Source organism: Excalfactoria chinensis, chromosome 25 (assembly GCF_039878825.1).
Source record: "Excalfactoria chinensis isolate bCotChi1 chromosome 25, bCotChi1.hap2, whole genome shotgun sequence".
NCBI classification, from domain to species: domain Eukaryota; kingdom Metazoa; phylum Chordata; class Aves; order Galliformes; family Phasianidae; genus Excalfactoria; species Excalfactoria chinensis.
Window position 1 is genome coordinate 2,528,223 of NC_092849.1, and position 27,042 is coordinate 2,555,264.

General features: G+C 49.4%; 2 protein-coding genes across 5 annotated transcripts in view; both read left to right on the forward strand.

Annotated features, from left to right (window-relative positions):
- The window catches only part of DPYSL2 (dihydropyrimidinase like 2), a 39,263-nt gene extending 31,232 nt beyond the window's left edge, over positions 1-8,031 (forward strand). For all 4 annotated transcript variants that reach the window (XM_072357219.1, XM_072357218.1, XM_072357220.1 and 1 more), the window contains 6 exons: positions 2,011-2,167; positions 2,298-2,439; positions 2,555-2,725; positions 5,144-5,323; positions 6,879-7,044; positions 7,623-8,031. In XM_072357219.1, the coding sequence (XP_072213320.1) occupies positions 2,011-2,167; positions 2,298-2,439; positions 2,555-2,725; positions 5,144-5,323; positions 6,879-7,044; positions 7,623-7,714 (908 nt within the window). In that variant the 3' untranslated portion in view covers positions 7,715-8,031. The remainder of the gene's footprint in view (positions 1-2,010; positions 2,168-2,297; positions 2,440-2,554; positions 2,726-5,143; positions 5,324-6,878; positions 7,045-7,622) is intronic.
- A 5,881-nt stretch (positions 8,032-13,912) lies between these two features.
- PROM2 (prominin 2) lies at positions 13,913-20,339 on the forward strand. The gene is made up of 24 exons (XM_072357162.1): positions 13,913-14,144; positions 14,343-14,392; positions 14,507-14,709; positions 14,883-15,003; positions 15,142-15,205; positions 15,283-15,372; positions 15,478-15,677; positions 15,752-15,826; positions 15,902-15,965; positions 16,251-16,410; positions 16,737-16,889; positions 17,198-17,321; positions 17,935-18,026; positions 18,113-18,197; positions 18,312-18,458; positions 18,535-18,606; positions 18,681-18,773; positions 18,860-18,913; positions 19,158-19,238; positions 19,381-19,449; positions 19,546-19,635; positions 19,763-19,869; positions 19,965-20,042; positions 20,241-20,339. The coding sequence occupies exons 1-23, from the start codon at positions 13,928-13,930 to the stop codon at positions 20,026-20,028; spliced, it is 2,475 nt and encodes an 824-aa protein (XP_072213263.1). The 5' UTR covers positions 13,913-13,927; the 3' UTR covers positions 20,029-20,042; positions 20,241-20,339.
- The last annotated feature ends 6,703 nt before the right edge of the window (positions 20,340-27,042 follow it).

Below are 27,042 nucleotides of genomic sequence, written 5' to 3' on the forward strand. Positions count from 1 at the left end.
TGAGGTCCATGAGGGAGCTGTGCTGCTCGGAGTGGTGCAGGAGCTCCTTCATGTCCTATCCGTGCTGCCTTGCCTCCAAGAAGCGAAGGCTGCAGAGTGCAGTGAGTGTGTGTCTCCCTTCTTCTGTGACTAAACCCTTCATTTCTATTTAAAGTGGTTCTGGGTGGGTGAGTAAGCAGGAGGGGTGATGGTTCCCCTCCTTTCCTTGGAAGGGTTGTGTTTAATCGTATGCAGTCTCAGTAAGCCTGAATAGATACACAGATGACATCACTTTCCATCTGGGTGCTCGAGGAGCTGATTTCCTGCTGCAGCAAACAGACTCATATGCTTGTGTGTGTGTGTTAGCTCAGAAGTGTTTTGATCCCATGATTCCTGTTCAGAGAGTTCAGAGCTGGTAAGGGGATGGATCTCCAAAGCATCTCTCCCTGTTCATGATGTGGGAAGCAGTTCAAGCTGTTTTGGATGAACTTTCCCCTCTGAGCTCCATTATAGTGGAGATCACACTGAAATGAGAAGATGTGTTGACATGGCAAAGTGGCTGCATGTTGCATTACCCCCAGAAACAACTTGATGTGTCTGTGCAACTTAATCCTATAGGCCATGGAAGCTGACTTCGGATTGCGTTTTCTCCTTATAAGGAGAATTAGGGGTATAAATGGCACACCATTCTCTGCTCCTTTATTCAAATAATTCAATTTAAACGCTGTGCAATTACCCAGCTGGATAGCTCAGGAGGGCCACACACATCATCCTTGCCCTCCCAAGCAACAGAGGAAACATAGCTGAGGACTATCCAAAGCAAAAACAGAACAGAATTGATTTGCTGGATGGAAAAGAACGGCTGTTATTTAAAGCCAGATGCTCCCAATAGCATTTGTATGGAGGAGATTCCCCACAGACTCCATCGCTGGCAGATCTTGGAGCTCATTCTCTGCAGAACAATCCTCTCAATGTCCTGGCCCACAACAGGCTTCCCATTTAGAGGCAGTTTGTGCTTTTTGCCTTGTCCTGGTTTCACGACTCTATTTGGCGATGTCAGGCAGCCCCATCCTCTGCTGGTGGATCCCCTCTGATCAAACTGATCCTACCCCTCTGCTGCTGGATCCCCTCTGATCAAACCGATCCTACCCCTCTGGTGTCACTGTGGTTCTGGAAGCAGCATGAAGGCACTTGATGTATTGTTCATCCTCAGCTGATGCACTCTTCCCCTGGTACACTATGGTGGAAGGCCATATTTCTATGCTCCACATCTTGAGCTGTGTAAGACCCTGCAGACCCATTCTTGGGTTGTCTTGGTTCTAACTGATCCGCATCCTTTGCAGGCTGTTGTGAATGCGTGGGGTGTCTGGACTCAGAAGCCAGATGGACAAACACTTTGCAGGGATTTTTGGGAGGGTTTCATTTGGTGAGCAGACCCGTGGGGCCGCAGCCTGCGCTGCTTTTGAAGTCGTAGCATCTTGCATCTGCTTGGTGTGCAGATGTGCTGCTGTATTCCAACGTGCAAAGAACCGTGGCCTTACTGATCAGCTCTTCCTTCATCTGGTTCCAGAAATGCTAATGAAGAGGAAGGGTGCACTGGTGGTCAATGCACTGGACAGAGAGATCAGAAGATCTGATCTCATTTCCTGGTTCTGCCACAGATTTACCCTGAACCATTGGGGGAATCAGAGCTGCAATTAGGAACTAGAAACACTGATGCTTCCTCTCAGTGATGTGCTTTCTCTTTAGGCAGTAAGCTTTTCTAACACGAGTTTTCTCTATCTGTGCACAGAACCTGCTCCAATAAACCCAGCCTTGTTAGATCTTTATTGTATGTATGCTTATAAAAATACTGCAGGCACCTTTTGCTGCTCCATGCTTTTATCTGTAGCAACATCTTTATTATTAAATCAGGAATGTAAAGGTTTGGAAACGTTGGTTTTTAGAAGGTTGCTTTGCTTCTGGAAGCCAGGTTAGAGATGCACGTTGCTTAGCAGTTACAGTGGGTTTGCCTGTATTCCTGTCTTGTAGGCACTGTGGTGTATGGGGAACCCATCACAGCCAGCTTGGGTACTGATGGATCTCATTATTGGAGCAAGAATTGGGCGAAGGCAGCTGCTTTTGTCACTTCCCCACCACTGAGTCCTGACCCAACCACTCCTGATTTCCTCAACTCACTGCTGTCCTGGTGAGCAGAGCTCTTTGTGTTCATTGCAAGATGTGTCTCATCGTGAGATGAGCGATTAATATTAGTGGTTCTTGCCAGCTGGCAAAAGGCTGTGACAACACTAAACCTATCTGCCATTATCTTTCTTCAGCGGGGATCTCCAAGTTACTGGCAGTGCCCACTGCACCTTCAACACTGCTCAGAAAGCTGTTGGGAAGGACAACTTCACCCTAATCCCCGAGGGAACCAATGGGACTGAGGAGAGGATGTCCATCATCTGGGACAAGGCTGTGGTATGTCCCACATCACGGGCTGGTTGTATTATGGCTGGAGAAGGAGCTCTTGTGAGCTGGTTTCCATAGTGGTCCCATGCTGGCTAATGCAGTGCCTCCTTCCTTCTCTTCACAGGTGACTGGCAAGATGGATGAGAACCAGTTTGTGGCTGTGACCAGCACAAATGCAGCTAAAATCTTTAACCTGTACCCACGGAAGGGCCGTATCGCAGTGGGCTCTGATGCTGATTTGGTTATCTGGGATCCCGACAGCGTCAAGACAATCTCTGCCAAGACCCATAACATAGTAAGGATGTTTTCTATGATGTGATTTCTCCCGTGTGTTCTGTTCTCTCTTCTTCAGACTGTGCTGATAGGAACCAGAGCCTGTGACAACTGAGGGCTTTTTTACTTCATTTATTTTTCTTTTAAGCCTTTGCCCCAAGCACTTTTTGGTCTTGCACCCAGTACAGCTCAGCTGTGTCGAGTCCAAAGCTGAAATCACATGGACACCCAGATATTCCCCTTGGAGCAAAGAGCTTCTGAGTGTTGGACGTGTGGATCTGAGCACTCAGAAAGCTCTTTGAATCTTTTAAAAGCATCAAAAGGCCACACATCACAACGTGTCACTGATGACCTTCTGGCTCAGTAGCAATGGGAGTGAGGACTATGCCTTTCCCAGTAAGGAATAGGCTTTGATTGCAGATGTCCTGCACCTTGACAAGCAGGATTAGTGGTGTGATGGAGGTCCTGAAGTTGGTGAATATCCATGAGGAGGAGGGAAGGTGAGAAAAACAGCGGGGACCATTAGCTGAGTGGAGCCATAGGGGATACACATGTGGAGTCAGATGTGATTTCTGATGCTCATCCTAACATTTAGCTGGCACAGAAGCACAGGGCAGCTCCCATATTAAGCAGCCCTTCCCCTGTCTCTTTATGGTGGCTTATGGAGGTTCATGGTGGCTATGATGGAGGTTTGTGGCTCACAGCAGTGTCCCAGACCTCACACCTGGCTCATGCAGTGCAAGGACCATCCCACCCTGCATGAAATGTCCCTGCTCAGAGGGGCTGGTTGGAGTCTCCCTGAGACATTTTAGTTCTGTCTCAGAGAAAGCAACCCCTGTTTGCGTTTGTTGACAACTTGTTTCACTGCTGGCGATGAACCTATGGAATGTTTCCCTGGAAAAACAAAAACCAAAACAAAACTCCTTGTTCTTTTTTTTCCATGAATGCTTCCATTCACTCTGGAGCTGAAGGAGCAAAATTTACTTGGATCCCTGGGCACATTCACAAAGAACCCTTTTATATACACACACACACACACATATATATGTATATATATATAAAGGTTTGGTTTGCTTTCCTGTGACTTAAATCTATGTCAGAATTGGGCACAGATGGCCTGGATTCATTTTTACCTGTGCGTAACGTCTAACACAGGCATCCAGACTGAGAAGTTGGGTTGCTTTTGAGGTTCTTCCAGACTCATCACATTCAATTGGAGAGAGAAGACTTGCTCATGTACAGAGTGCTGGATTTAGTGGTCTAAACCTGAACCTAAACCTCATCGCCTCCTGATTTTGCCATATAACAGAGCTAGGCTGAAGGACCACCAGACACAGATGATCTTCATGGTCTTTTCCAACCTTAATGATTCCATGATTGTATGATCTTCAGGCCGCTCCTTAGGAATAGTTTGTGGGCTGAAGGCTGCAGATCCCCACTGCAGCTCCTGCAGTGCATCTCACACACTGTGAAAGAAGAAACATAAAGAAGAGATGCCCGTAGATTCAAGGCATCCTATTTAGATCACAAGGATCAAACAAAAGCCCTTTGAAAGTCGGGCAGAGCTGTTGCCACGATGCAAGGAGACGTACTGATTATGTGGCATCGGGTGATGGTTACATTTTTTAATGCTGGAGCAACATGCAAACGTTTTCCAAGAATTCACACTGCTGTTGCCACTGGCTGGCAAGGAAATGTTAGGAGCTGGAGGGGGAGATGGTGTTGTTCTTGGAACAAGCTAACTCATACGTTTCTAACCAAGCCTCCTCCTTTGCCACCACAACTGTTTTTCATACTGGAACTGGTTTGCTGGCGGTTTAACCACCATGCTGGTTAATTGTAAATCTGCAGTCAGGCCTACCCGTACTTATAACACACTTCAAGGTCCAACTCCATCATTAACTCAGTGAAAAAGACTTGCATTCCTCACCGAGCTGGTTGCCTGAGTAAGAGTCCCCAAATCTCATGCTTGTAGTGCATCTCCTTCCAGGACCCTTCCTGGGTGGGATATCTACCAGCAATTCCTTTAAAACATCTCTTTTTTTTTTCCCTATGGTGTTATGTTTCAAATCCTATTAATTGAGGATGAGCAATCCCATTAGAGTAAAAAGATTGTCCTGGTCCCTGACCCATCAACCGAAACTCTGGTTCCAAGTACAGTCTTTCAAAATAGCCATCAGTTTTCACATGAAACTGAAATAAAACTTAATTTGGCTCTTAAATCCCATGCAGTGCAGAGAAGGCATCTGCCAGCATCCATTTCAACCAGGTATGCTTGAAAGTACTCTCATTTAAAGCGAATTCTGTCGAACCACTGTGTGTACAGCTGAGTTAAATGCTATTGGATTTGCTTCCAGGCCTTGAGAATTAGCATGACTGTCGATTGCTGGCCTTCGCTGGCATGAATGTTTGCCTCATGTTGTCTCTTTGTCTGTTCTAGTCTCTGGAGTACAATATCTTTGAAGGCATGGAGTGCCGTGGCTCTCCGCTGGTGGTTATCAGCCAAGGGAAGATTGTGCTGGAGGATGGGAATCTCCATGTAACGGAGGGATCTGGGCGGTATATCCCCAGGAAACCATTCCCTGACTTCGTTTACAAGCGCATCAAAGCAAGGAGCAGGGTGAGTGCAAGCACTGGAACTCCCCAGTTTGAAGTGGGTGGAAAGCAGAGGCTGTCCCTGGCTCAATGCGTGCACTTTGCAAGAGGAAACGTTGCCTGGATAGGAGCCATGCGTAGCTCATTCCTCTTTCATTTCTGCTGTTCACTTGAGTCACTGCTTGGACTTCAGTTTGGGTTTTCTGCAGATTTTTGTTCCTTCTGCTCTGTAACTCTTTGCCATCTTAGACACCCCTGAGCTGTCTGGATTGGATTCGATTCAGTCTGCAGGTTACCAAGAGAACGTGCTGATACTGATAGCACTTATGCATCAAACCTTCCAGCAGCAGTTTAGCGTTCCGATTTGTTGCTAAAGATGCTCCTTTCCCTTCTGTCAGGTACAATCAGATGCTCTTGTCTGCTGACTGGTGATTCACAGGCACAGCCCACGACTGCTTAAAAGTGGGAACGTTTCTATTTCTAAGAGGCTAAAAGATACCCGTTCCGAACAGACTGCCTTCTGAAATGCCTTCAGTTGCTGAAAAGCTGATGCTGAAATCAGCTGCAAATGAACTGCAGGGGGATTTGAGAGGTTTTATTTCCAGATAAAGTCAGGTTTCTGAGTCTGAAGTATTGCCCTCTCCTGGACAAAACCAGAGCTGTTTCAGTTTGCTGACCGGAGGCAATCTGCACCTTCCTTGCAAATGATTTTTCCTTAATTACTCCGCTGAATTAATTTACAAGTTACCAGAATTAGCACCAGGGAGAAGAGATCTGTAGTTTCTGTTGTGTTCTGCCCTCCTGTAGAAATGTGTGTTTTGACCTGTAAATCCAATTGGGCCGTATCTCAGCTGGAATAATTACGTTTAACCCAATGTAAAGCTCTGAAGCTGAAGAAGTGAAGCTAGACTGGCTTCTATCGTGCAGCTCTGCTCTGCAGCAGTGTGGTTTTCATTCTGGGGGAGGAATAATAAGCTTCATTTGAGAGTGGTCAGGAGCATTTAATGCAACAGCAGGTTGGCTGAGATCATAAAAGGAAGGGGAAAAAGAAGGGGAAAAGGGAATGGAAATGGAAAAAGGGAAGGGGAAAAGGAAAGGGAAATGGGAAAGGGGAAGGGGAAAGGGAAGAGGAAAAGGAAAGGGAAAAGGGAAGGGGAAAAGGAAAGGGAAAAGGAAAGGGAAAAGGGAAGGGGAAAAGGAAAGGGAAAAGGAAAGGGAAAAGGGAAGGGGAAAAAGAAAGGGAAAAGGGAAGGGGAAAAGGAAAGGGAAATGGGAAAAGGGAAGGAAGGGGAAACAAGGAAAAGAAAGGGGAAAGTGAAAGGAAAGGGGGAAAAAGGAAGGGGAAGGGGAAAGGAAGGGAAAGGCGCAAAGGGAAGGGGGAAGGAAGGAAAAAGGGGAAGATAGGGGGGAAAGGAAAGGGGAACAGAAAGAATGGAAAGAAGGTACTGTTTAGTTTCAAATCCTCTTATTGGAGATGAATCTTGAGATGTGCATCTTTGGCTTAGCAACACCTGGCCAGCTGTTTAGGGCCGTTCTGAAGGCTGTCTGACCCTAAAGCTCCCTATTGCTGTGTGTTGTAGCTGGCCGAGCTGCGGGGTGTGCCTCGAGGTCTCTATGATGGGCCGGTCTGCGAAGTGTCGGTGACGCCGAAGACGGTCACTCCTGCATCTTCAGCTAAAACATCTCCTGCCAAACAACAAGCTCCACCCGTGAGGAACCTGCACCAGTCTGGCTTTAGCTTGTCTGGTACGTATTCTTGTGTAGGAGCTCTCATAGAGCCCTGTTTATTTTCTTGAATGCTGCGTTCCCTTATAGCTCAGTGCTCAGCTGGGTGTGTGAGCAGGGCTGATTGCAGCAGTGGGTCTGGCATGCAGCAGGTGGATTTCTCCATGCGTTGAGGGTGGAATGGTTTGGACAGGACATGAGTGTTTTAATAGGGTCAGGACAAGTGGACTAAGAAAAGAGGAAGAGTGTTACAGGGCAAGAGGCTCAGCAACAAGGAAAGTCTTGTAAAGGGAAAAGCATTTAGCCAGTTCTCATCTGCATAGGGCTGGGTGCCTGTGTTCAATGTGGTGGTATCAATGCAGAGCAGATCTGAGCAAAATTAAGACAGTGGAAACCTTTGCTCATAGAATGGTTTGAGTTGGAAAGAGAAGGCTGTATGATCCAACTCCTCTGCAGTGAATAGGGACAACCAGAGTTCAATCGGGTGCTCGGAGCCCCATCCACATGGGTCTGCAGGGACAGAGCAACCTGTTCCGGACCCCTTTCCATTTCACAAAGTCTCCGTGGTGAATCCAACATCCCTCCTGTGTCTCCTACAGGCGCACAGATCGACGACAACATCCCACGTCGCACCACCCAGCGCATCGTGGCACCGCCGGGCGGACGTGCCAACATCACCAGCTTGGGTTAAGGACCGACCCCTTCCGCCCGCCCAGCGGACCAGGGGAGGGGATGGGAGCACCTGGAGACCCTTTTTGATTCTTTTAGAGCCTGTGATGGTTACTGCGGGCAATGGGGGGGGGGGCTGAAGTAACGCGCCTCTTTCGGTCCCCTCAGATTCCCTCCTCATCTTCACCAACCCCTCTCACTTCCCTCCATCAGCCCTTACACGTTGAAAGAAAAAATCAAGCAACCAACCCTGTTTTTGACACCTCTGACACGCTAAAGTCAATGTGAAGAGGATGTTTTGAGATATGTGGCCTATGTCCCGTTCAGCATCTTTTCTTTTAATAAAGGAAGGATAAAGTGAATTTCCCAGGAGCTGCCTTTAAGACACAGATGGAAAAGAAAAAAGAAAAAAAAAAAAAGAATAAATAAATTTTAAATGTTAAAAAAAAAAATAGCTTTTTTTTTTCACCCCCCCCCCCCCCCCCCCCTCACTGTCAAGCAGAAGAGTAGTTCAAGGGTTAGAAACTGGATGTTCTTTAGGGTTCTGTGTTCCAGCAGCATAGCTAGGCAAGCATCGAGGGCCACGAATCCCAGTCTGCCAACCATTCCCCATCACCACCTCTGAGGCCACAGAGTAGCTGGCTGCTGCCAAGAGAGAGAACCAGGACCCAGCACTAGGAGCTGATCGAGCACGTGGCACCCCGCCATTGGGTGAGCTGGAACTGTTGGAGACTTTTGTTCTGTTTGGGGTTTTTTTTGTGTGTGTTTTGTTTTTTTTCCTTCTTGATTCTGTTGCAAATGAGGTCCTTGAGGAGTTTTTCCTTCTTTTTCATGTTTTTTTGTGTGTGCTTTTAATACGTTCGTCTCATCATGTTTACAAAGCCTTATCTCAGAACTGGGCATCTCCCAGTTCTCCCTGCTCCTTCCCCAAGCCTCATTCGAGTTACCAACCCCTCACTGGTGTCGCTGCCCCTTTGGGTGCCCCTAGGATGCATCATTCCAGCCAATTCTTCCCTCTTAGCTGCAATAGGAGATTGCCATACAGGTTCATAAGCTATGATCTTCACTTCAGCATAGTAGGTCTTCAGTTGGTGCAAACACCGGGGCTGGACACCAGCTGCAGAGCTGGGCAGAACCTCTGGAGGAGCTCTTAGCAGTTGGTGGCAGTCATTAAGTAGAGGGCCAAAGGGCAATGCTTTGCCTGAAAGAATTCTGTAGCAGCCACATCCCCTTTCCTGGCCATTAAAGAGTGGTTATTTAAAACTCTGAGAGCTTATCTTTAGCTCTCGTTGGAAAACTGCTCTGTTGGATGCATGCCTGAGCATCCATGGCAATTCCAATTAGCGTCCAGATGCCCAGCTGTTGTAACTGGGAGCCTCCAAACAGCTCAATGGGTCAAAAGCAGCTGAGAATCTCTTATCCATGTGTGAATTTCACAGCCTGTCATTCCTTCAGGGATCTGCCTTTGTGCAAATGTTCTTGAGAAGGCCCTGCCCCTGCTTGGGTATGTGCCTCAGGTTTGAGAAACCAGAGGGTAGGAGTGGGTTCTCCAATGAATTCAGGATGGTCGAAACCCAGCACTTAGAGATCTTTTAGCCCTAGTATTGGAGGCTTGTGTTTTCAGGTTTTCAGGACACAGAGCATAAATCTGCCCTGTTACAGAGTCCCACTTATGCATTGCTGGAGGGCTTGGTGGTCCCAAGGGCTTGGACTGTCTTTGAGCACAGAGAGCTTATCTACCCATAGTTAACACAGCATTACCTCCACTCTCTGTACCCCTGGCACTTGGCTGTATCTTCTGCTTTCTCTTCTTGTCCTTCACCACCTGCATCGACCTCGTCTCCCCTATTTGTGAGCACTGTCTTAAATGGCATTTACAGGTCCTTGTAATGAAAAACCATATGCATGGAGGCTTTTAAGAAGCAAAGCACCAAATCTGTTGTGATGCAGTTAGCAACGCTGGGATTGGCAAAGGATCTGGGAGCAATGTAGGTACCCAACCCCTCCCGGCACAATTCCCATAGGCCCCTTTGAACATCAAAGCTCAGACATTGCCATACTCATCCATGCCTTTTATATCTAGGTTTAACCCTTGGGTGGCTAGTTTTGCATAAGAGTTTGCACTTTGTTTGTGAAGTAATCTGTGAGCATAATATATATTGCAGCTATCTTCAATTATGTTTTCACCTGGATGTTAAAAACCAACCTGAACGAGTTGGGGAGAGAGAGAAAGAAATTGGGATCCATGTCGATTCTCCAAAACACACGCGGCTCTTCAGTATTCACTTAAGTCTTCCTTTTATTTTCCCTCCATTGACTCGTGATGACTTTTGGATTTCAATTTGTTCTTGGGAGAGGTAAAAGGAAAAAAAATATATAGGAAAAAAACACACAAAAAAAAGAGATTTTTTGCAGGCTGTGTAAGCATGTTTCTTCCTGTGAGAGCTCGTCCGCTTTGTGTCTGTTTACTGAATGTCATTATGTAAATGCTTAAAGAAAAAGGAAAAGGAAAAAATGACTTAATTAATTAACCGCAGTGACTTGAAGCTCTAAAAATAAAATAATAATGAAAAAATTAATAATAATAATAATAATAATAAAGTAAGTAGGATTTAATACTAGCTGGATTTAACCCTTGGATTTGTGATTGTGAACCATGAGTGGAGGAGCTGTAAGTGCTAAAGCTGATCATGTGTGTAGACAAAAAGAAGTGCTGATATTTGAGCGTTGTCTCAATGGCAAAAAAATCAGAAAAAAAAAAGGAAAAAAAACCCAAAAAACATAAAAAAAAAACCAACCACCCGACCCCTAAGTCTTGTGTTTTATTCCTGAAGAACTCTGTGTTATATTACCATGGGAACTCCTAATAAAGACAAAATGTTGTTGTTTCACTAGGTTGCGTCTGTGTCTCGAGGCTGTATGTGTTGGTGTAACTGCACACCTTGGCTGGTGCCTTCAGCAGATAAGAAGTGCCTGGGCTCTCGGATTGCTGTAATGTAGGCTGGTCGTGGTCCTGAGTAGGAGGGAGGTTGACTGCAGAAGAAGATAAGGTTCCTTGGAAGGTGATAGTAAAGAGGCCAACAGCCTCTTTCCCATACTATTGCCATATCCTCAGCCATCCTATTTGAACCCTCTTCGCGGTGGTGTGGAGGAGGGAGAAAGAGCCTTCAATGGAAGTTACCCACAGATAATGGAATGGGGAGCGATGGGGCTGGCTGGAAGAGCACCAGTGAAGCTTCCAGTGGTATTGGTTGGGTTGTGTCCAAGAGATGTGATGGAGGTGGTGGCACTGGGTATGGCTGGAGGTGGGGTTTTGCCATTATTTTCATGGTGAAGGTCACCCATTCATTGGTGTGGAATAACTTCTGGGTCAACAGAAGTGTATAGAACCTGGGGGCCAGGAGGAAGTAATCAATCTTAATTGATTAACCGACCTTAATGCACTGAGGAACAGAGCAGCCAGAAGGATATTCAGGTCCGTGGGGTTGTGCTGTTGCAGAAGAGCACAGGAATAGCTGTTGTCCTCCTGCTAATCCAGGTAATGCCTGATGCTGGCAGCACTGAGATCCAGCTCACAGCTCATTAGGCTGCAAGCCTGCCATTAACTGCTCTGCGTGCATATAAAGCCAAATATAGGTTTAATCTGAGCTTAGAACTGATACAGAATTAGCAGCTAAAAGCAGAAGAAAGGAAGTAGAAGTAGCACGGGATTTTCAAAACCAAAGCTATTGTGATCCAGAGCTATTTCATATCTATCTTCCAAGTAGGTGTGTAGAAGAAACATGTGTGATGCTCTCTGACCCAGCAAGTTTTGCAGCAGGCAAGGATAATTGGCACCGTTTTGCATTGTGTGATGGGTAAAACCAGTGTGCCTGCAGCTTTAGACCTTCCACCCCAAGAAGAGCTCATCCTGTAGGGTGCATTGCAAAGAACTTTGGAGCAAACTGGGAAGGCCTTACAGTACATTGAGCCCTGCAGATACTCTTGGCCACCTAATAGTACACTAGGGTGCCCTTTGAGGCCTCTAGGGCACCTGGGGAAGCCTCTGGGTCACCCTGGAGCACACTTTTGGGTCCTGTGGGTACTCCTGAGCACCCAAGAGTACAGGCTGGGGTCCAAGGAGGCCTCTGGGGTGCCCTGGATGAGCCCTCCGAGTCCTCCAGGGCACCTAGGAGTAGAATGGGGAACATAGGTGGCTCCAAGGGCATGCAAGAGTAGCAGTAGAGTTTCCTCGGTGTGCTCCAGGGTGCCTGAAATGCTTCCATGTGTGTCTGAGTGGCCACCCAAGTCCCCTTGTGTGCTTTCAGGTGTCTGAGAGCACTGGGATGTTATTGAAGGGCTGTAGGCAGCACTAGGGGGCAGTGGAGTGCTTTGGACAGCATTTGGGACGCTGGAGGGGCTCTATGCTGTGCTGGAAGACGTTAGGAAGGATCTGATAGCACTGAGGGGAAGGTTAATGAGGGGCTGCAAATGGCACTGGTGGGGGGACTCCAAGCAATGCTTGGGGGCACTGGATTTGCACTGTGAGGTTCTGGACAATATTGAGAGGCACTAGGAAGTTATTCGAGGACTGCAGCCAGCACCAGGGGGCACTGGAGAGCTTTGGACTGCCATTGATGGGGGTGGGGGGGGAGGGACCCTGGGCTTTGTGTGGTTATTGAGGGGCTGCAGACAGTGCTGGAGGGCTCTGGACAGTACTGGGGGCCCATAAGTGACTCTGGGATGGGAAATCTTGTTATTTATTTATTTTTGAACAGGAAATCATCGTGGCAACGGGAAAGTGCTGGTGATGGGCTTCTGCCCACCATTCCTGGGTCACAGGACAGGTTTCAGCCCTAAAAGCTTCGAACCAAGGCACTGTAGGGCTGACACCTGGAGCAGAAGATGCCCTACAGTGGCCTGGGTAGGCACATGCTGGAGTCCATCCAGACCCTGGATAGTGGGTGAATGTTGGGATAAGAAATCACTGGGATGGGATTTTTCGTATTATTACTATTTATTTATTATTTCTCTTATGCAGCATTTTCTTTATCGCAGAGGCTTCCCATGCAGGCAGGGTGTGAATTGGGGCAGGGATGGCCACCATGGATGGGAGCAGATGAATGGAGAGGGAATGTGCTCCTGTCCTGCTATGGGCACCCATGGGAGATGCAGAGAGCCCTGGGAGGAGCCGTTCCCACGGCACAGGGAAGCGGGGGCGGCCTGGGCTGCTTTGCAGTCATATAGACGTATATAGATGCCTTGCATGTAATTGCTCTCCCAACTCCATGCTTTTCTGGTCTTGGGAGTTTTGTCCCAGGATAGGATTCAGCCAAGCCTGTAGGTCCAGGGCAGGATTTTCCAGTCTGATGCATCTCATTCCCAGGAGGGTTATAAAGGGGGACTTGTCAGAAAGAAGGGGATAGACTTTAGCAGGATCTGTTGTCATAGGATATGGGGAAATGGTTTCTGACTCAAAGAGGAGAGATTTAGGCTGGATATAAGGAAGAAATTTGTAGTGAAGTTGGTGAGGAACTGAAATGTGTCGCCCAGAGGGATGATGGATGCTCTATCCCTGGAGGCATCCATGGTCAGACTGGACGGAGCTCTGAGCACCTGAGTGAACTGTGGGTGTCCCTGTTCATTGCAGGGAGTTGGGCCAGATGGCCTTTAAGGGTCCCTTCCAACTCAGACCATTCTGTGATTCGATGTGGAGCGATGCACTATGCCATCTGCTCCAGAAAGTTGCTGTGATCATCCCCTGCTGGGGGAAAAGCAGCTTTTTTGAAGGGAGGACCACACTGCTTTGCATTCTACCCCAAAGGGAAGCTCCCACCCTTCCTGCCATCCGTGTCACTACAGCTCAGCTCCTCCTATGGAGCAGGATGTGGCCATGGGACAGCTGGGGATAAGTCTCATCCAAGCCCAGCCAAGGGGATGTTCTTTGCAAGGTGAGGAGGGATCTCTGCTGCCCACAGGGCTAAGCATGGCAAGGGACGCAGCGCTTGCAAAACAGCCCTGGGATGGTTTGGGAAGGTTTGGGAGGCTCATCACCCCGCCTTCCTCAGCCCAGCCAAGCCCAGATGCCCCAGGGAGGCTGGGGGGGGAGCAGCCAGGCAGCGTCTGGGCTCGGCAGCAGCCAACCTGTCAGGCAGGTTTCCTTGGAGCAGCCAACGAAGCCACCAGGGCCGGGCATGCCCCGCCGTGTGCTCGCAGGCTGACGGGGCTGCCCGGCTCTTTCCTCACCACCGAAGCCATGCGGGCGGCCGGGCTGCTCCTTGCTTGGGTGCTGCTGCGTCCTGCTGGTGCCCAGCAATGTCACCCCAGCAGCTCTGCTGGTGTCCTCCGCTTCACCGACACCCATGCTGAAATCCGAGTGCCGGCGCTGCACCGCGTGCCCAGCTCTCTTGACCCTCTGTATGGCCTCGTCCGACACTACCTGGATTTCATCCAGCAGAACCCCCTACCCACAGGTGAGTCCCCACATGGGATGGTGACATTACCACCATCGCCCCTCGGAGCCCTCTGCAGTACCTGGGAGTGGTTGGTGGGGTCGGAGCTGCTTTGTCCCATCATGGAGGGGGACACTGCCCATGAAGGGATAGGGGTGCACCAGGTGGGATGTAGGAGCTGCCCTTGAGGCATTCACCATCACCATGGTTTGTTTGCAGAGCTTCTCAGGGCAGCCCTGAATGACCCCAGCTCAGTGCGGGCATCACAGGTAAGGAGGGGCATGGGGACATGGAAGTCATGGTGGTGGCACCCAACCAAGAACTGGGGATATATGAAAGCAAACAGATGGAACACCCCAAAACCATTCTCTGCCGTCACACAGGTTGTGCAGTACGAGCTGGGCTATGTCATTTGTGCTGCGGTGGCTCTGCTCTTCTCTGTGGCTGTGCCAGTGGCGGGGCTGTGCTTCTGCTATTGCCGGAGCCGGCGGCGGTGTGGGGGCCGTCTACGTGCCCACCGGCGTTCCCTGGCCTGCCGGCGCCGCTGCCTCCTCGTCTGCCTCTCCATCACCTCCATCATCATCCTGTGAGTGTCCTGAGGTGCCTCACCCCAAGGGGAGCCATGCTGATGGATGGGGATAGATGGGGATGGGGATAGAGTTGAGGATGGGGATTGGGATGGGTATGAGAATGAGGATGGAGGTGGGGATGGGGATGCTCTATTGGTCCTTCCCATCACTTCCTGCTTATCCCTGGCAGGACCAGTGCCATCTGTGCCTTGGTCACCAACCAGCGAGTGAAGGAGCAGATGGAGCCAGGGCTTGGTGCCGTGCCAGCCATGCTGCGCACACTGCGGCAGCACATTGCCAACGTCCCCCAGGTGGGTGCTGGAGCGACTCTTCTATGCCAGGGCAAAGCAGATTGGGAAGCAAGTGAGATGGTTGCATTTTTAATACAACACAGGGCTTCCTCTGCTCCTCAAGGATGCCCCTGCACAGCAGCTCCTCTCTCTTTGCAGGGTGTGCAGATGGTGGTGGACCAGTTTGAAGTGCCCCGGCAGCAGATAATCTCTGACCTGGGGGGTAAGCACTGCACAGACCCCCTGTGCACCCCATTCTTGGATGGAACAAGTGTCTGATGGTCTCATGGTGCCTTGCAGGGTTGAGCCGCAGCGTGGGGCTCTCCATCCACACACAGCTGAAGGCAATGACCTACGCAGCACTGGCAGACCTGCAGGACAGGGCAGAAGGTAATGTCAAGCATAATTAACCCGGGGGCTGCTCCCAAAGCCTTGCTTGCTGACAGGGGAGGCCGATTGGAGCAGCAAGAACTAGCCCTGGGCTTTCTCTTTAAGACCTACAGACCTCGCTGCACCATTTACAGATTATCAACAAGACGGTCCGAGTGCTGACAGCGGCACGGGCTGAGCTGGAGCCAGCACTGCAGGAGAGAAGGCAGCGTGTGGTCACACTCCTGGATGATCCACGCTGCACCTCCTGTGCCAGTGTGCTGGGCAGGGCGCAGAGCCTGCAGCTGGGTGCTGACTACAACAAGGTGGGATGGAGTGCTGGTCACCCCCCAGCCTTCCGACACTCCTAAGGCTCATGGGATGCTTTTCCCACTCCAAGGTGCCCTCAGTGGAGAAGGTGTTGAAGACGTTGGCTGGTCTGCCCCGAAGTGACTTTGCGGAGATGATTCGGCAGGTGGGTGGAATGGGGTGGCTCAGCACCCATGGGTAGCCCAATGTGTGCCATTCTTACAACCTCTTCTCCTTACAGGGCAATGGTACTTTCAATTCTATCCCGGAGCTGGCCGTGGAGAGGATGGCGCAAGTGATCCAAGGTGAGCAGAACCCCCATGAGGAGGAGGGATGCCCTCTGTGGGGCAAATCCTGATTCAGAGGTGGGGTGGGACACCAGGATCCCCTCCAATATCATCTTAGAATCATTAAGTTTGGAAGAGATCTCTAAGATCATCTAGTCCAACCCCAACCTGCCCCACCATGCCCACTGACTATGTCCCTCACAACCACATCTCCATGGTTCTTGAACAGTTCTCACCCTTCACAGCTTTGTTGCCCTTCTCTGGACTCACTCCAGGGCCTCAGCATCTCCCTTCATCTTGCAGAGCTGCGGGACGAGATGGCCCAAGTGGCAGAGAAGGTGCAGACCATCGCCGATGGCTTCCCCCTCCCCGACTACACCCGGCATGTCAACAAGGCCCTGCTGAAGGCAGAGGACAACAGTCAGCCTTTCCTCCGGGAGGTGGAGCGCTTCGAGTGGTACAGGTGACCCAAATGGGCTCAGGGGGTGCAAAGGAGGTGGATGCTGACCCTCTCCGAGCCCCATTTGGGATTGTATGGTCATGGTCTGCTGCAACGTAGAATCATAGAACCATTAAGGTTGGATAAGACCACTAAGGTCATCCAGTCCAACTGTTAACCCATCCCCACCATGCCCATAGTATCACAGAACCATTAAGGTTGGATAAGACCACTAAGATCATCCAGTCCAACTGTTAACCCATCCCCACTATGCCTATAGTATCACAGAACCATTAAGGTTGGATAAGGCCACTAAGATCATCCAACCATCATCCTGTGACTTCTCCCAGGTGGGTTGCAGGCACGGTACTGTGCTCCATCATCCTCCTCATCGTTGCCTGCAATGTGGCTGGGATGGCTCTGGGTGCATATGGACTCTCCAAGAGGGAAGACCCAAGTGACTACGAGTGCCGAGGAGAAGCCGGAGCCAAGTTTCTCATGATGTAAGCATTACTCCTAGGGGGTCTGTGGCCATCTCATGCCACCCAAAAATAAAATAAAAAAAGAAAAAGAAAATAATAGAGGCAAAAGCAAAGGGCAGGAACCAGGAGCCCAGCTGAACTGAAAGGCCTTTTATAGATACCGCCTGCGCCGGAGGGTTTGGGAGAAGCTGCTCCTCCCTGGGATCCAGCAGCTCCCGCACCCAGCTGGCATGCCGGGACGCAGGAGGGAGCCGCAGGGCCAGGCAGGTCACCGCAAGCCTGCTCAGGTCTGCAAAGCTGCCTTTTGGCACCTCCTCTCCTTCTTTCAGTGGCGTGGGCCTGGGTTTCCTGTTCTCCTGGCTCCTCATCCTCATGGTTTTCACCACCTTCTTGGTTGGGGGTAACGTCCAGACGTTGGTTTGCAGGAATTGGGTCAACCAGGAGATTTACAAGGTGGGTGGGTATCTGTCTTGTCACTTCCTACATCTCTGCATGCGTTCACCAAGGTGCCCACAAATGCTCTGCCTCTTCTCCCTGAACCCTGCTCAGAATCGTAGAGTTATGGAATCATTAAGGTTGGAGATCATCTACTCCAACTGTCCACCAATGTTGCCCACTAAACCACATCCCTCAGTGCCACATCTCCATTGGTTCTGGAACACTTCCATGGATGGTGACTCTACCACCTCTTTGGGCAGCCTGTGCCAGTGTTTGACCACTCTTTTAGAGAAGGTTTTCCTTAATGTCCAACTTGAAAGCCCCATCCTAGGCCCAAAAATTAAGATTACAATTGGATTGCTGGATTTGCGGTGGGAAATTGGCTTTTGCACTGGTTCATTTCCTTCGTATGACAATGCTCCCACCTGTATCACTGTCCCCCTGGGTGTTTGGAGGTGCTGGGATGGTTCTGAAGTGCTCATGATTGGCAATGCAATTCATGCAAGATTAGCTGCAGATGGGATGGGGTGCACCAGAACACACATGTGAGGGCAGGTCACCCCCAAAAACATATCTAGGAATGCACGTGTCTGACCCTGCCCTTCTCTTTCTGACTGTTTTTGTTCAGTTTATTGACACCCCTGGGAACCTTCCTCCATCCATGAATCTCACCCAGCAGCTCAACCTAAGGAGGGACTCCAACCTCACTGCTGCATACCGGTGGGTATGCAGGAGCCCACCCTTGCCCCTAATCAGTGGGAGGAGTGCTAATTGGGAGTGATACTGACTGCCCCTTCACCTTGCAGGGAGTGCAAGAGCGGTGCGGGGCTGTGGGAGGTGCTGCAGCTGGAGAAGTCCTACGACCTGGATGAGCATCTCAAAACCCCCAAGGTAAGGGCTACCTTCAAGCAGAGCTTCTGGAAACACTGCAGTGATGCAAAGGCTTTACTGGTGTTACTGGGATGGACGTACCAGGCCCTGAGCATCCCTATCTCATCCCTGCAGTACACGACCAACTTCCAAAAACGCCTGGGTGACTTCACAACACAACTTGGGGATGTACGGCTGCTCCGCAGTGAGGGCAGGAATGACCTGCAGACCTTTGCCCACAGCGGTGTGGATGAGGTGGACTACAGGCGCTTCCAGGAGGAGGTGAGGGGATGCTGGCAGAGACCTGGTTCCCATATCAGCTATCTTTCAAGCAGCTGATGACTCTGTTTTCCTCTAGATGAAGATCCCCGTGGTGCAGACCAGCCTCCCTGCCCTGGCTCGGAGCCTGGAGGGGCTGCAGAAGATGCAGGTGAGTAGCACGGCAGACAGCAGCAGCTGCCCATGTGCCCACAGGGCTGTCCTCACCCCACTGTCCCCCTGCAGAGGAATGGCACGGTGGCAGGACGACTGGCTGCCGAGGCCAAGGCTCTGTGGCAGATGCACAACTCCACAGTGCAAACTCAGGAGGCGCTGGTGGTGAGTTCACACTTACAAGGCAGCTTGTGTCCCTCTGGAGCGGGAGAAAAGGGATTTTGCAGCTTTCTCACCTCCTTGTCCTACAGGCAAAGCTGGGGGAAAGCGTCCGGTTCCTTTCACGCTTGGCACCGCACCTTCAGGTACCAAAAACATATATGGGGCCCAAAAGTGAGTCGTAGGGTGGTGGAGAACCAGGAATGATGCCAGACCAAAAGCATCAGTCCTATCCCTGTTTAACTGAGCCTGTATCCTGCCAGGAGGCTTTTTCCTCCCTATCCCTCAGCAATCAAACCCAATTAAGACTTCATCCTGGGGCACCTGTCCCACCAGACCCAGTGTTGCTCAGTGCCCTGGGGTTTCTCTGTACTCCCTGCACTTCTCTAGGAGAGAGTGAAGACCACATTGGCCACCATCACATCAGTGGAAGCCCGGCTGCCTGTGCAAGCCCAGCAGATCCTCCGGCAGGTGAGCCCGGGGTGTGTGTGGAAATTACCCTACAGCCAGGGAAAAAAGGCAGTAAAGGGGCTTTGGAATCAAGGAAGGGGCAATTGGAGCCTCAAGCCCTCTTTCCAAGCCTGATCTCCATTCCACCTTCCTTCCACCCCAGGAGATTGGCTGCTTCACAAGGAAGGAGCTGCGCTACTTTGCACAGTACCTGCACTGGGTCGGACAGACGGTGGGTGCTCACCTTTGTCAGAGTGGAAGCAACACTTTGCATCCTCCCAAGCTGGGTGTTGATTTTTAAGCTTGGCCTCCCCACTTCTTGTTTCAGCTGAGGGAGGATGTGGCTTCGTGCCAGCCTCTTGCCACAGCCCTTGACAATGGGAGGGTGATCCTGTGTGACCGCATTGCTGACCCCTGGGTAAGGACCCCACTGCTGCACCCCACACTGGGACCATCAACCACAAGGCTCCCCGTGCCCCTCTGGACCCTCGGTTCGGCCTCTCCCTGCACAAGCCAGCAGGGACCCATGTGTTCTCTCCTTGCAGAATGCCTTCTGGTTCAGCCTGGGGTGCTGCACCTTCTTCCTCATCCCCAACATTATCTTTGCCATCAGGCTCACCAAGCATTTCCGCCCCATCCGCAACCGGCTCATGTAAGAAGCAAGCATGGGGTGGGCGAGTTCCAATGCAGAGTGGGCAGATGTGTGCTCCTCTTTGGCTATCTGGTGTTTACTCCCTGTCTCCACAGCTCTACAGGCTCAGAGGAGACCTGTCCCTTCCACATCCCTCGCGTCACGGCGCTGAAGCTCTAGGCCAGGCTCTGCAGGTATGGTGGATGCTGAGACCTGGGCTGCTTGCTGCATGCCCTATGCTCCTGCCTTTCAAACTCATGTCCAAGCATTGCAAGGCTTCCTCTCCTCCTCAGCATCCTTCCTCGGTGTGAGGCACATCCAAATGTTGTAGGGCTTCAGGTCCCTCCAACAACTCAATGTCCATGGGGTCTGCCTATCTTTCTTAACTACAGGGACACCCATGTCCATGCACCGTAGGGCTCCAGGTCCTTGCAGCAGTGTCTGAGCACCATCAAGGACCTCCCTGGAGCCTGGCTGACTGGGGACCTCAGGCAGCATCTCTGCAGCTCCTGCTGACTGCTGGCTCACCTGCTGCACATGCAGACCCTGCTGTGACGCATGCCTGGCTCCTTCTCGCCCACCGCAGCCCTTTTGCAGCAGTGCCCTGCAATGCTTCTCCACTTCTGGGATGGAGCACATTAAACCTTCCTGAGCCAAACCCAGAATTGCCTGTTTCTTTTTCTGATTTTGCCCAGAAATGCTCAAACATGTGGGTTGCAGCCTCTCAGAGGAGCATACCCAGCTCTCAGTCCTCTCTGCTCCAAGGCTACTTTGGAGGAGGCCTCAAAGTCACATGGATCAGGGCTGAGGGGGGCTAGGGCCTTCTCCATGCAATGGGGGTAAAGCCAGAGATCTTGAGACCCTCAACCCCTTGTGTCTTGGGATTCTGAACAACTTGAGTTTTAGTACCCTCAATACCTTGGGCTTGGGGACCTTGAATACCTTGGGTCTTGGGATTCTGAACATTTGGGACCTTCAAAGCTTCAACTCTTTGGGTCTTGGGACCCTCCAGCCTCGGCCTTCAAAGCACTGGGGATATTCATCATTTATGATTATGAATTATTATTTCCTGGTCCTGAAAGGTGCTCGTGGCAATCACTAAGGAGACTGATGAAAACAAAACTGCAGCTGACACATCTGTGCTTTCCAAACGAGTGAGGGTTTCCCTGTGTTTCCCCAGCTGAAATGGTCTCTGTTTAGTAACCAACAGAGAAATGCCTCATTTTATGCATTATTAAAGGGTGATTGTTACCCAAAGCCAGAAACAGCCCATAAAAAGCCTGTGCTATGCATTATTTAGGTTATTGCTGCCCAAAGCCAGCTGGTTCTATGCACCATTTACCTGCAGAGGTCAGCATTGCAAAGGGTTTTTGCAACTGGCTTTGGTAAGTGCAAGGTAACAACTACAATAATCATCTCTTGACTGACCCGTTGATTAAGAAATGATACAGATGTGCCAGCAAAGGAGCTTAATTCAGTTAGTTCTTCTTCCCAATGTTATTACTTAAAGCCTAATCAGTGGACACGAAGTGTTGTGCGGATGAGTAATGAATTGCAAAGGCATACAGTGCTGTAAATATATGTGGTCAGCACTACCATAGCTCTGCTCCCTGCCTGGGAGGGACATTGGATTGAAAACGTGAGTGTCTGGATCTCTGGGTTGATAAATTACCAATGAATATTCCAGAAATTGCCCTAATCCAATTAGGTTCGGGTTCTTCTTTCTTTTTATGGGGAAAAAAAGGGAATGAAGACAGGCTTGGTTAATGATTCCTCAGCTGAAGCAAGGATGTGGTTTATGAATAACCTCCAGCCCTTTCCTAAATGTCCCCTTGTGATGGTTTAACTATTAATGTTCATCTGTGCACCACCACAGAAGGAGAGAGGGGGAAAATACAATGGCAAGACAAAGAAAACCTTATGAATTAGGAGTAGTTTAATGGGAAGAAAAAAAAGAGAAAGAAGTAGGAAAAGAAAGAGCTGAGCAGAAGCAAAAGGAGAAAACATTATTCTCTTCCTCCCATGACCAAGCAATATTTGGCCTCTTCTTGGGAAGCAGAGCCTCAATAGGCACAGTTCTTTGGGGGAGAGATGCTCTCATGACAAAGAGTTTCCCATCCTTGGGTGAAAGTGGTTTCCCCCACTTCTTTAGCTTTTATTGGTGATGCCATATGGAAAGGAATGTCCCTTTAATTGGTTTAGGTCAGCTGTCCCAGCTATGATCCCCATAAGCTCTTGCCAACTCCCAGTCCATTGGAACCAAAGCGTTAGTGCCATGTCAAGGCTGGCGCACCTTCTCTCCACTCATTTATATTTATTGACAACATGAAGACTGCAAATAGCACAGTCCCAGCTTCTGAATGCAGTGTTTTTTAATTAAAGTGGATATCTCCTTCATCAGAGGGTTGCTTTTTCTCCCCATCTGGATTTATCTTTGCTCAGCGCTCCGTGCATTTACAAGACCTGAACCCAACTGGCGTTGATTGAACCATTCTCCTCGCATCTCCTCTCTGGGAATTCAACTCCTGCAGCTCCTCACCTGGCATCCACACCTCCCTCATGCTCTAACAGTGACCCCAAGAAGCGTCTATAATTACTCTCATCAATAATTCAATGGCCGGAGGGCAGCAGGAGCTGGGAGCTCTGGCGCCAGCCCAGGTGTGGTCCCCAACCAGCAGCTATTTCCAGACATCAATTCTCCTCTTCCCTGCTCCCAGAACTAAGGAAAAATAATACAGGAAAAGGGTTTGCAGCCCCTTCTAACACAATCAGCCTATTTCTGGAACTAAAACACCATTGGGGTATTTACTATTGTTGTTTCGTTTCCCTTTCTTCCTCTGTTTCTCATAAGACCAACTTGTTTTTTTTCTCCAGAAAACGGCCCCATGACCTTTCCCATCTGCTGCTCTCATCATCCCTGAAAATAGCTCCAAAAGCTGAGACACAAAACTGCAGGACCCTCGGCTGCCACAAACAGCTCCAGTCTCTATTTTCACCCCAGACCCCAAAACATGAGGTTAATGAGGGAGCAGTAAGACCCCAATGTTCAGCTTTGTTTCGTTTAATCCCAGCTGAGGGGGTTGATGGAACTGCATTGAACTGAGCATCTTTGATTAATTTTGTGCACTGGGTGACCCAAGGGCTCCTTAGCACAGTAACCCCCAGCTTCCAAACATGCTGAGAGCTCACGTCCCAAAGGCTTTGCTGCAGCATAGTTCCTTTTTTACGTGACAAGATCCTTGCACCATTGATACCACAAAGATATTTTGAACGGTGCAGATGTTTCTGGGCTGAATACAGACACAAAATGCCCTTTTTAGGGTATTCTAAGGAAATTAGAAATTGTGTTGTATTATTAGCGCTGACTATTGTTTGCTACTTCACAGCTGTGTGTGAGGCTTTGCTTGCAAGAAGCCTCATTGTGTTGAGTCTTGCTAGGACAATTGACCTGGTCCCTTGGCCAGGTTTATGTTTCTCCATCCTCCCTAGACAGCAGCCCCATGATAAGGCTGCATGGTTCTTGTAATGTGGCTCTGTGCAGATTTAACATCAGTTTTATTACCCCATTGCCATTAGCACTATATCCAGGAGCTGGTAAGAGTTCACTGTATCACACAGTGCATAACACAGGCTATTTTTTTATTTTTATGGCTGGCTAAAAACCAACCAACATCCCCAAGGGTAAAGCTTTTGGATGATCCCAAGTGCTCCCAGATGGGAGGGAGCACGCAGCCTTTGAGCTTCCTGTGCTTTCTGCACCACTTGCATCCCCATTGCTCAGTGCTGAGGTAGCCATGGAGATGCCTATGGGGAGCACTGTGCCCATGACAACTAACTCCGTGTGAGCATCTGGAGCATCTTCAGAGCTGCATTCCTTTCCCTGATCCCTTCCCGGCACCAAAGCTTGGTTATTGGCTCTGACACCCACACAGGGATGGTAAAGCTTTCCTCCAGCATCAATTCCCCTGCCAAAATAAAAGGGCAGAGTATGAAACGTATGGAGCAGATTTAATATCTAACATCTCTGAGTATTCGGTATGTAATATCCCTTTGGTATGGAGTGTCTCTTTGGTACATAACGTCAGCGCAAGCCTCACAAAGAGCCTTTCATTTGTTGCTTTAGGGAAAAAGGAAAGCTTTGTAATAAATCTCAGGTCAGCCTCCCAGCTGGAAGATGTGCCAAAATGTGAACATCGTGTGGGAAACTCAATGTGATAAAAAACCCTCAGGCTGAAAAGCTACAAAATTTCCCACCCAAAGGCGTGCACTGCCCAAGCTCTGCACGTCTTTGCTTTATCTTGTTGACATCAAGAGGGAAAGGGGGTGAACACTCAACCATGGGAGAGGAAGAAAGCAAAGTGATGGCCATGGAAAGGTTTATCTGCAGGGAGAGGGGGGATAAAGGGGTTAAGGGGATGTGCACAGCCATGATGGTTTAATCATCTCATCCTCCCTGAGCTCTTGAATTAGAAACCGCACCACAGGAAACGAGAGCTGGATTCTGTCCCCAGTGAATAAACAGAGCAAAGAGCTGGACTGAAGCTACGCATGGGGAAGGAACAAAAAAAAATACAGAAAACAAAATACAGATAATGAACGTTTACACTGGAGGAATGAGTTGGAGGGTTTAGGGCTTGGAACGAAGGGATCTTTAGGAACCCTTCCAACCTAAGCCATCCTATGCTTCTAATGAGCCTCCCATTGGAAGGGTGATGGGATGCGATGTTGCCATACAACAGCTTTCAGCCAGCCCCGGCAAGCTCTCAACATGCAGCTGACGCACATCTGGATTGGAACTGGAATGGTATTCGGATGATTGATGTGGAAATGATGGCAACGAGAGCACCTTCACCCTCTCGGGGTGTGCCCTGGATTATTTTTAAGGAGGTGACCTCAGTGCTGCTCTACGTCAGCTGCTCGTGCTCCCATTGCTGAATGACTTCCAAGGGGATTGCAAGTTAAAAATAAATGGGAGAGGTGAAGGAAAGCCTCCTGGTGAGTCAGATACAACCAGTCCTGAATGAAAAGGAGAAGAGAGATTCAGTTTTTCCTGCAGGGGAGCCAACGGGGCAGCCCTGCACTGCTTGGGGAATAAGGTTATGGAAGTTGGATGAAAGCATTGCTGACCAAGTGTTTGTTCCTGCAGCTTTACAGAGCTTTGAAAGAGCCCAAATGCTGGCTGCCCTCGTGTTTTCCAGTAAACAAGCATGTTATTGAGGGGGGAAAAAAAGGACATAATGTGCTCTTTCTGCTAAGAATGATGGCTCTTCCACTCTCTCATGCTCTGGGCACAGCAGTGAATTGTTCACCCCAAAGATACGGATCCCAAGTGTCCACGGCAGCTATCCAGAGCATGCATTATATTAAAACTAAATACCAGAATCAAACGGCAAAATCCTGGAAGTATCATGACTGATACTGATTCACACATCTATTACTGGCAGCAGGGCCCTGCTGGGAGGTCACCAGCCTGTAGTCAGGGATGGTCCCATCTGTAAGGAGCTTACACATGTCCCTGCTTGGAATAGCAGCCATACACAGAGCTTGTTACCCCCCTAATCAGATTGCATCAGGTCAACGAGCTCAATTTATAGCTCTTTTAAGGTGTCTAATAGTAAATAAATAGAGGGTGAGTGTGTTCTTCATGTTCCACTCATTCAACAAATCCACTTGCTGAAGGATGGAGCTGTGGCTTGGAAACACAATAAGAACAATATCTGTCTCATTGGCTGCAAAAAAGCAGGAAATGTTTTTCAATGCTGTGCCCCCAATAGGAGCCTCCTGCCCCCAGCATCACCCCAGATCCTGAGCCTCATGGAGAGATTTGCAAGCAGACATTGCAGGGACCTGCAAAGCAAAGGAGACACAAACATGGGGACCGTGGCTGCTGATATTCCCCCCTCCTTGAATGAGGCATTCAAGGCCAGGCTGGATGTGGCTCTGAGCAGTCTGGTCTGGTGGTTGGTGGCCCTGAATATGGAGGGGGGTTGAAAATAGGTGATCATTATGGTCCTTTTCAACCCAGGCCATTCTATGATTCCTTGGGCAATCACTGATATATTTTCTTAGCCCTTGGCTTTGTTAAAAAAAATATAGTCCTGGAAACAGCACAAGAGGGTGCTTGAGAAGTTTGCTTTGCTTGCTTTTCCCTTGTGTTTCCTCTGTTGTATTGCTGGGCTGTTTGCATCATTACGTGATGCCAGTTTTAGGCTCCAGGGATGCAAACCCCAGCGTAGCTTTACCCTGTGTGAGCAACCAAGGCCTGTGCAACATCCCATAACTGGTCTTAAATTACTTTTAGGATCAGGTAGTGGGTAGTGGGAATCGATTCTCTTATCCAACCCACAAAACCTGCCATCTCATCTCAAAACACGAACCTAGTAAACCTCAATCAAACCACCTTAATGCCTTCCCGTGCATCTGTGGCTTCCCCCAGAAGCAAAGCAAGAACTGCTCAAAGTGCATTACATGAACGGAAGGGCTGTGCATGAATTAAAGGTAAAAGGGAAAAATCAATGAGAAGCAATGAAGCAGGGTTAGATGGACCCTGGGTCCTCTCCCAGCTGCACTCATTATTAAAACGAAGTCAGTGTTTTGCATCTGTTATGAGACAAACAACCCATTAATGCTTTCTAACCTGGCACCGATTCCCCCCATCACTTAACATTGTTGCATCCACCTGAGCTGTGGCTGAGGCTGAAGGGCAGACCTCCAGCAGGGATCGATGCAGCTCTTGGGTTGCTGACAAGAGAAGTTTCACCCTGAGACCCTGAAATCAGAGAACACTGCAGAAATAGTCGGTGTGGCTCTATTGGAGAGATGCTGCAGGCACGTTTGTTTGGGTCTTTTTAGCTTTGTGAACCTCCACAGTACCTTAAAACAACCCGATAGGCTGCTCCTCCTCCATTCACAGCTGGGATCTCCTATAGGAACAGCAATGTATGTCAAGGCCACAGCACCCAAACACCCAGCACAACCCATTTTGCTGCCAAACAGAAGTGATTTTAATTTTAATTATTATTATTACTTTTAACATAATCCAGCCAGATGGACAGAGGAGAACATGATAGAGAACAGAGATGGGAATCCTCTTTGCAGCCAGATGTGCTGCATAATCCAACAGTGGGAGCACTGCTGGGGCGACTGTGCCAAGTCCAGTCTGAGTGCAATGAGTTCCAAGCTGAAATCACATCT

Excerpts from the sequence above, each read along its gene's own strand:
- PROM2 (XM_072357162.1), top strand. The coding sequence starts at position 13,928 with ATGCGGGCGGCCGGGCTGCTCCTTGCTTGGGTGCTGCTGCGTCCTGCT. Across the intron at positions 15,206-15,282 it reads GATAATCTCTGACCTGGGGG|GGTTGAGCCGCAGCGTGGGG; the intron begins GTAAGCACTGCA and ends GGTGCCTTGCAG. Across the intron at positions 19,636-19,762 it reads ACCGCATTGCTGACCCCTGG|AATGCCTTCTGGTTCAGCCT; the intron begins GTAAGGACCCCA and ends CTCTCCTTGCAG.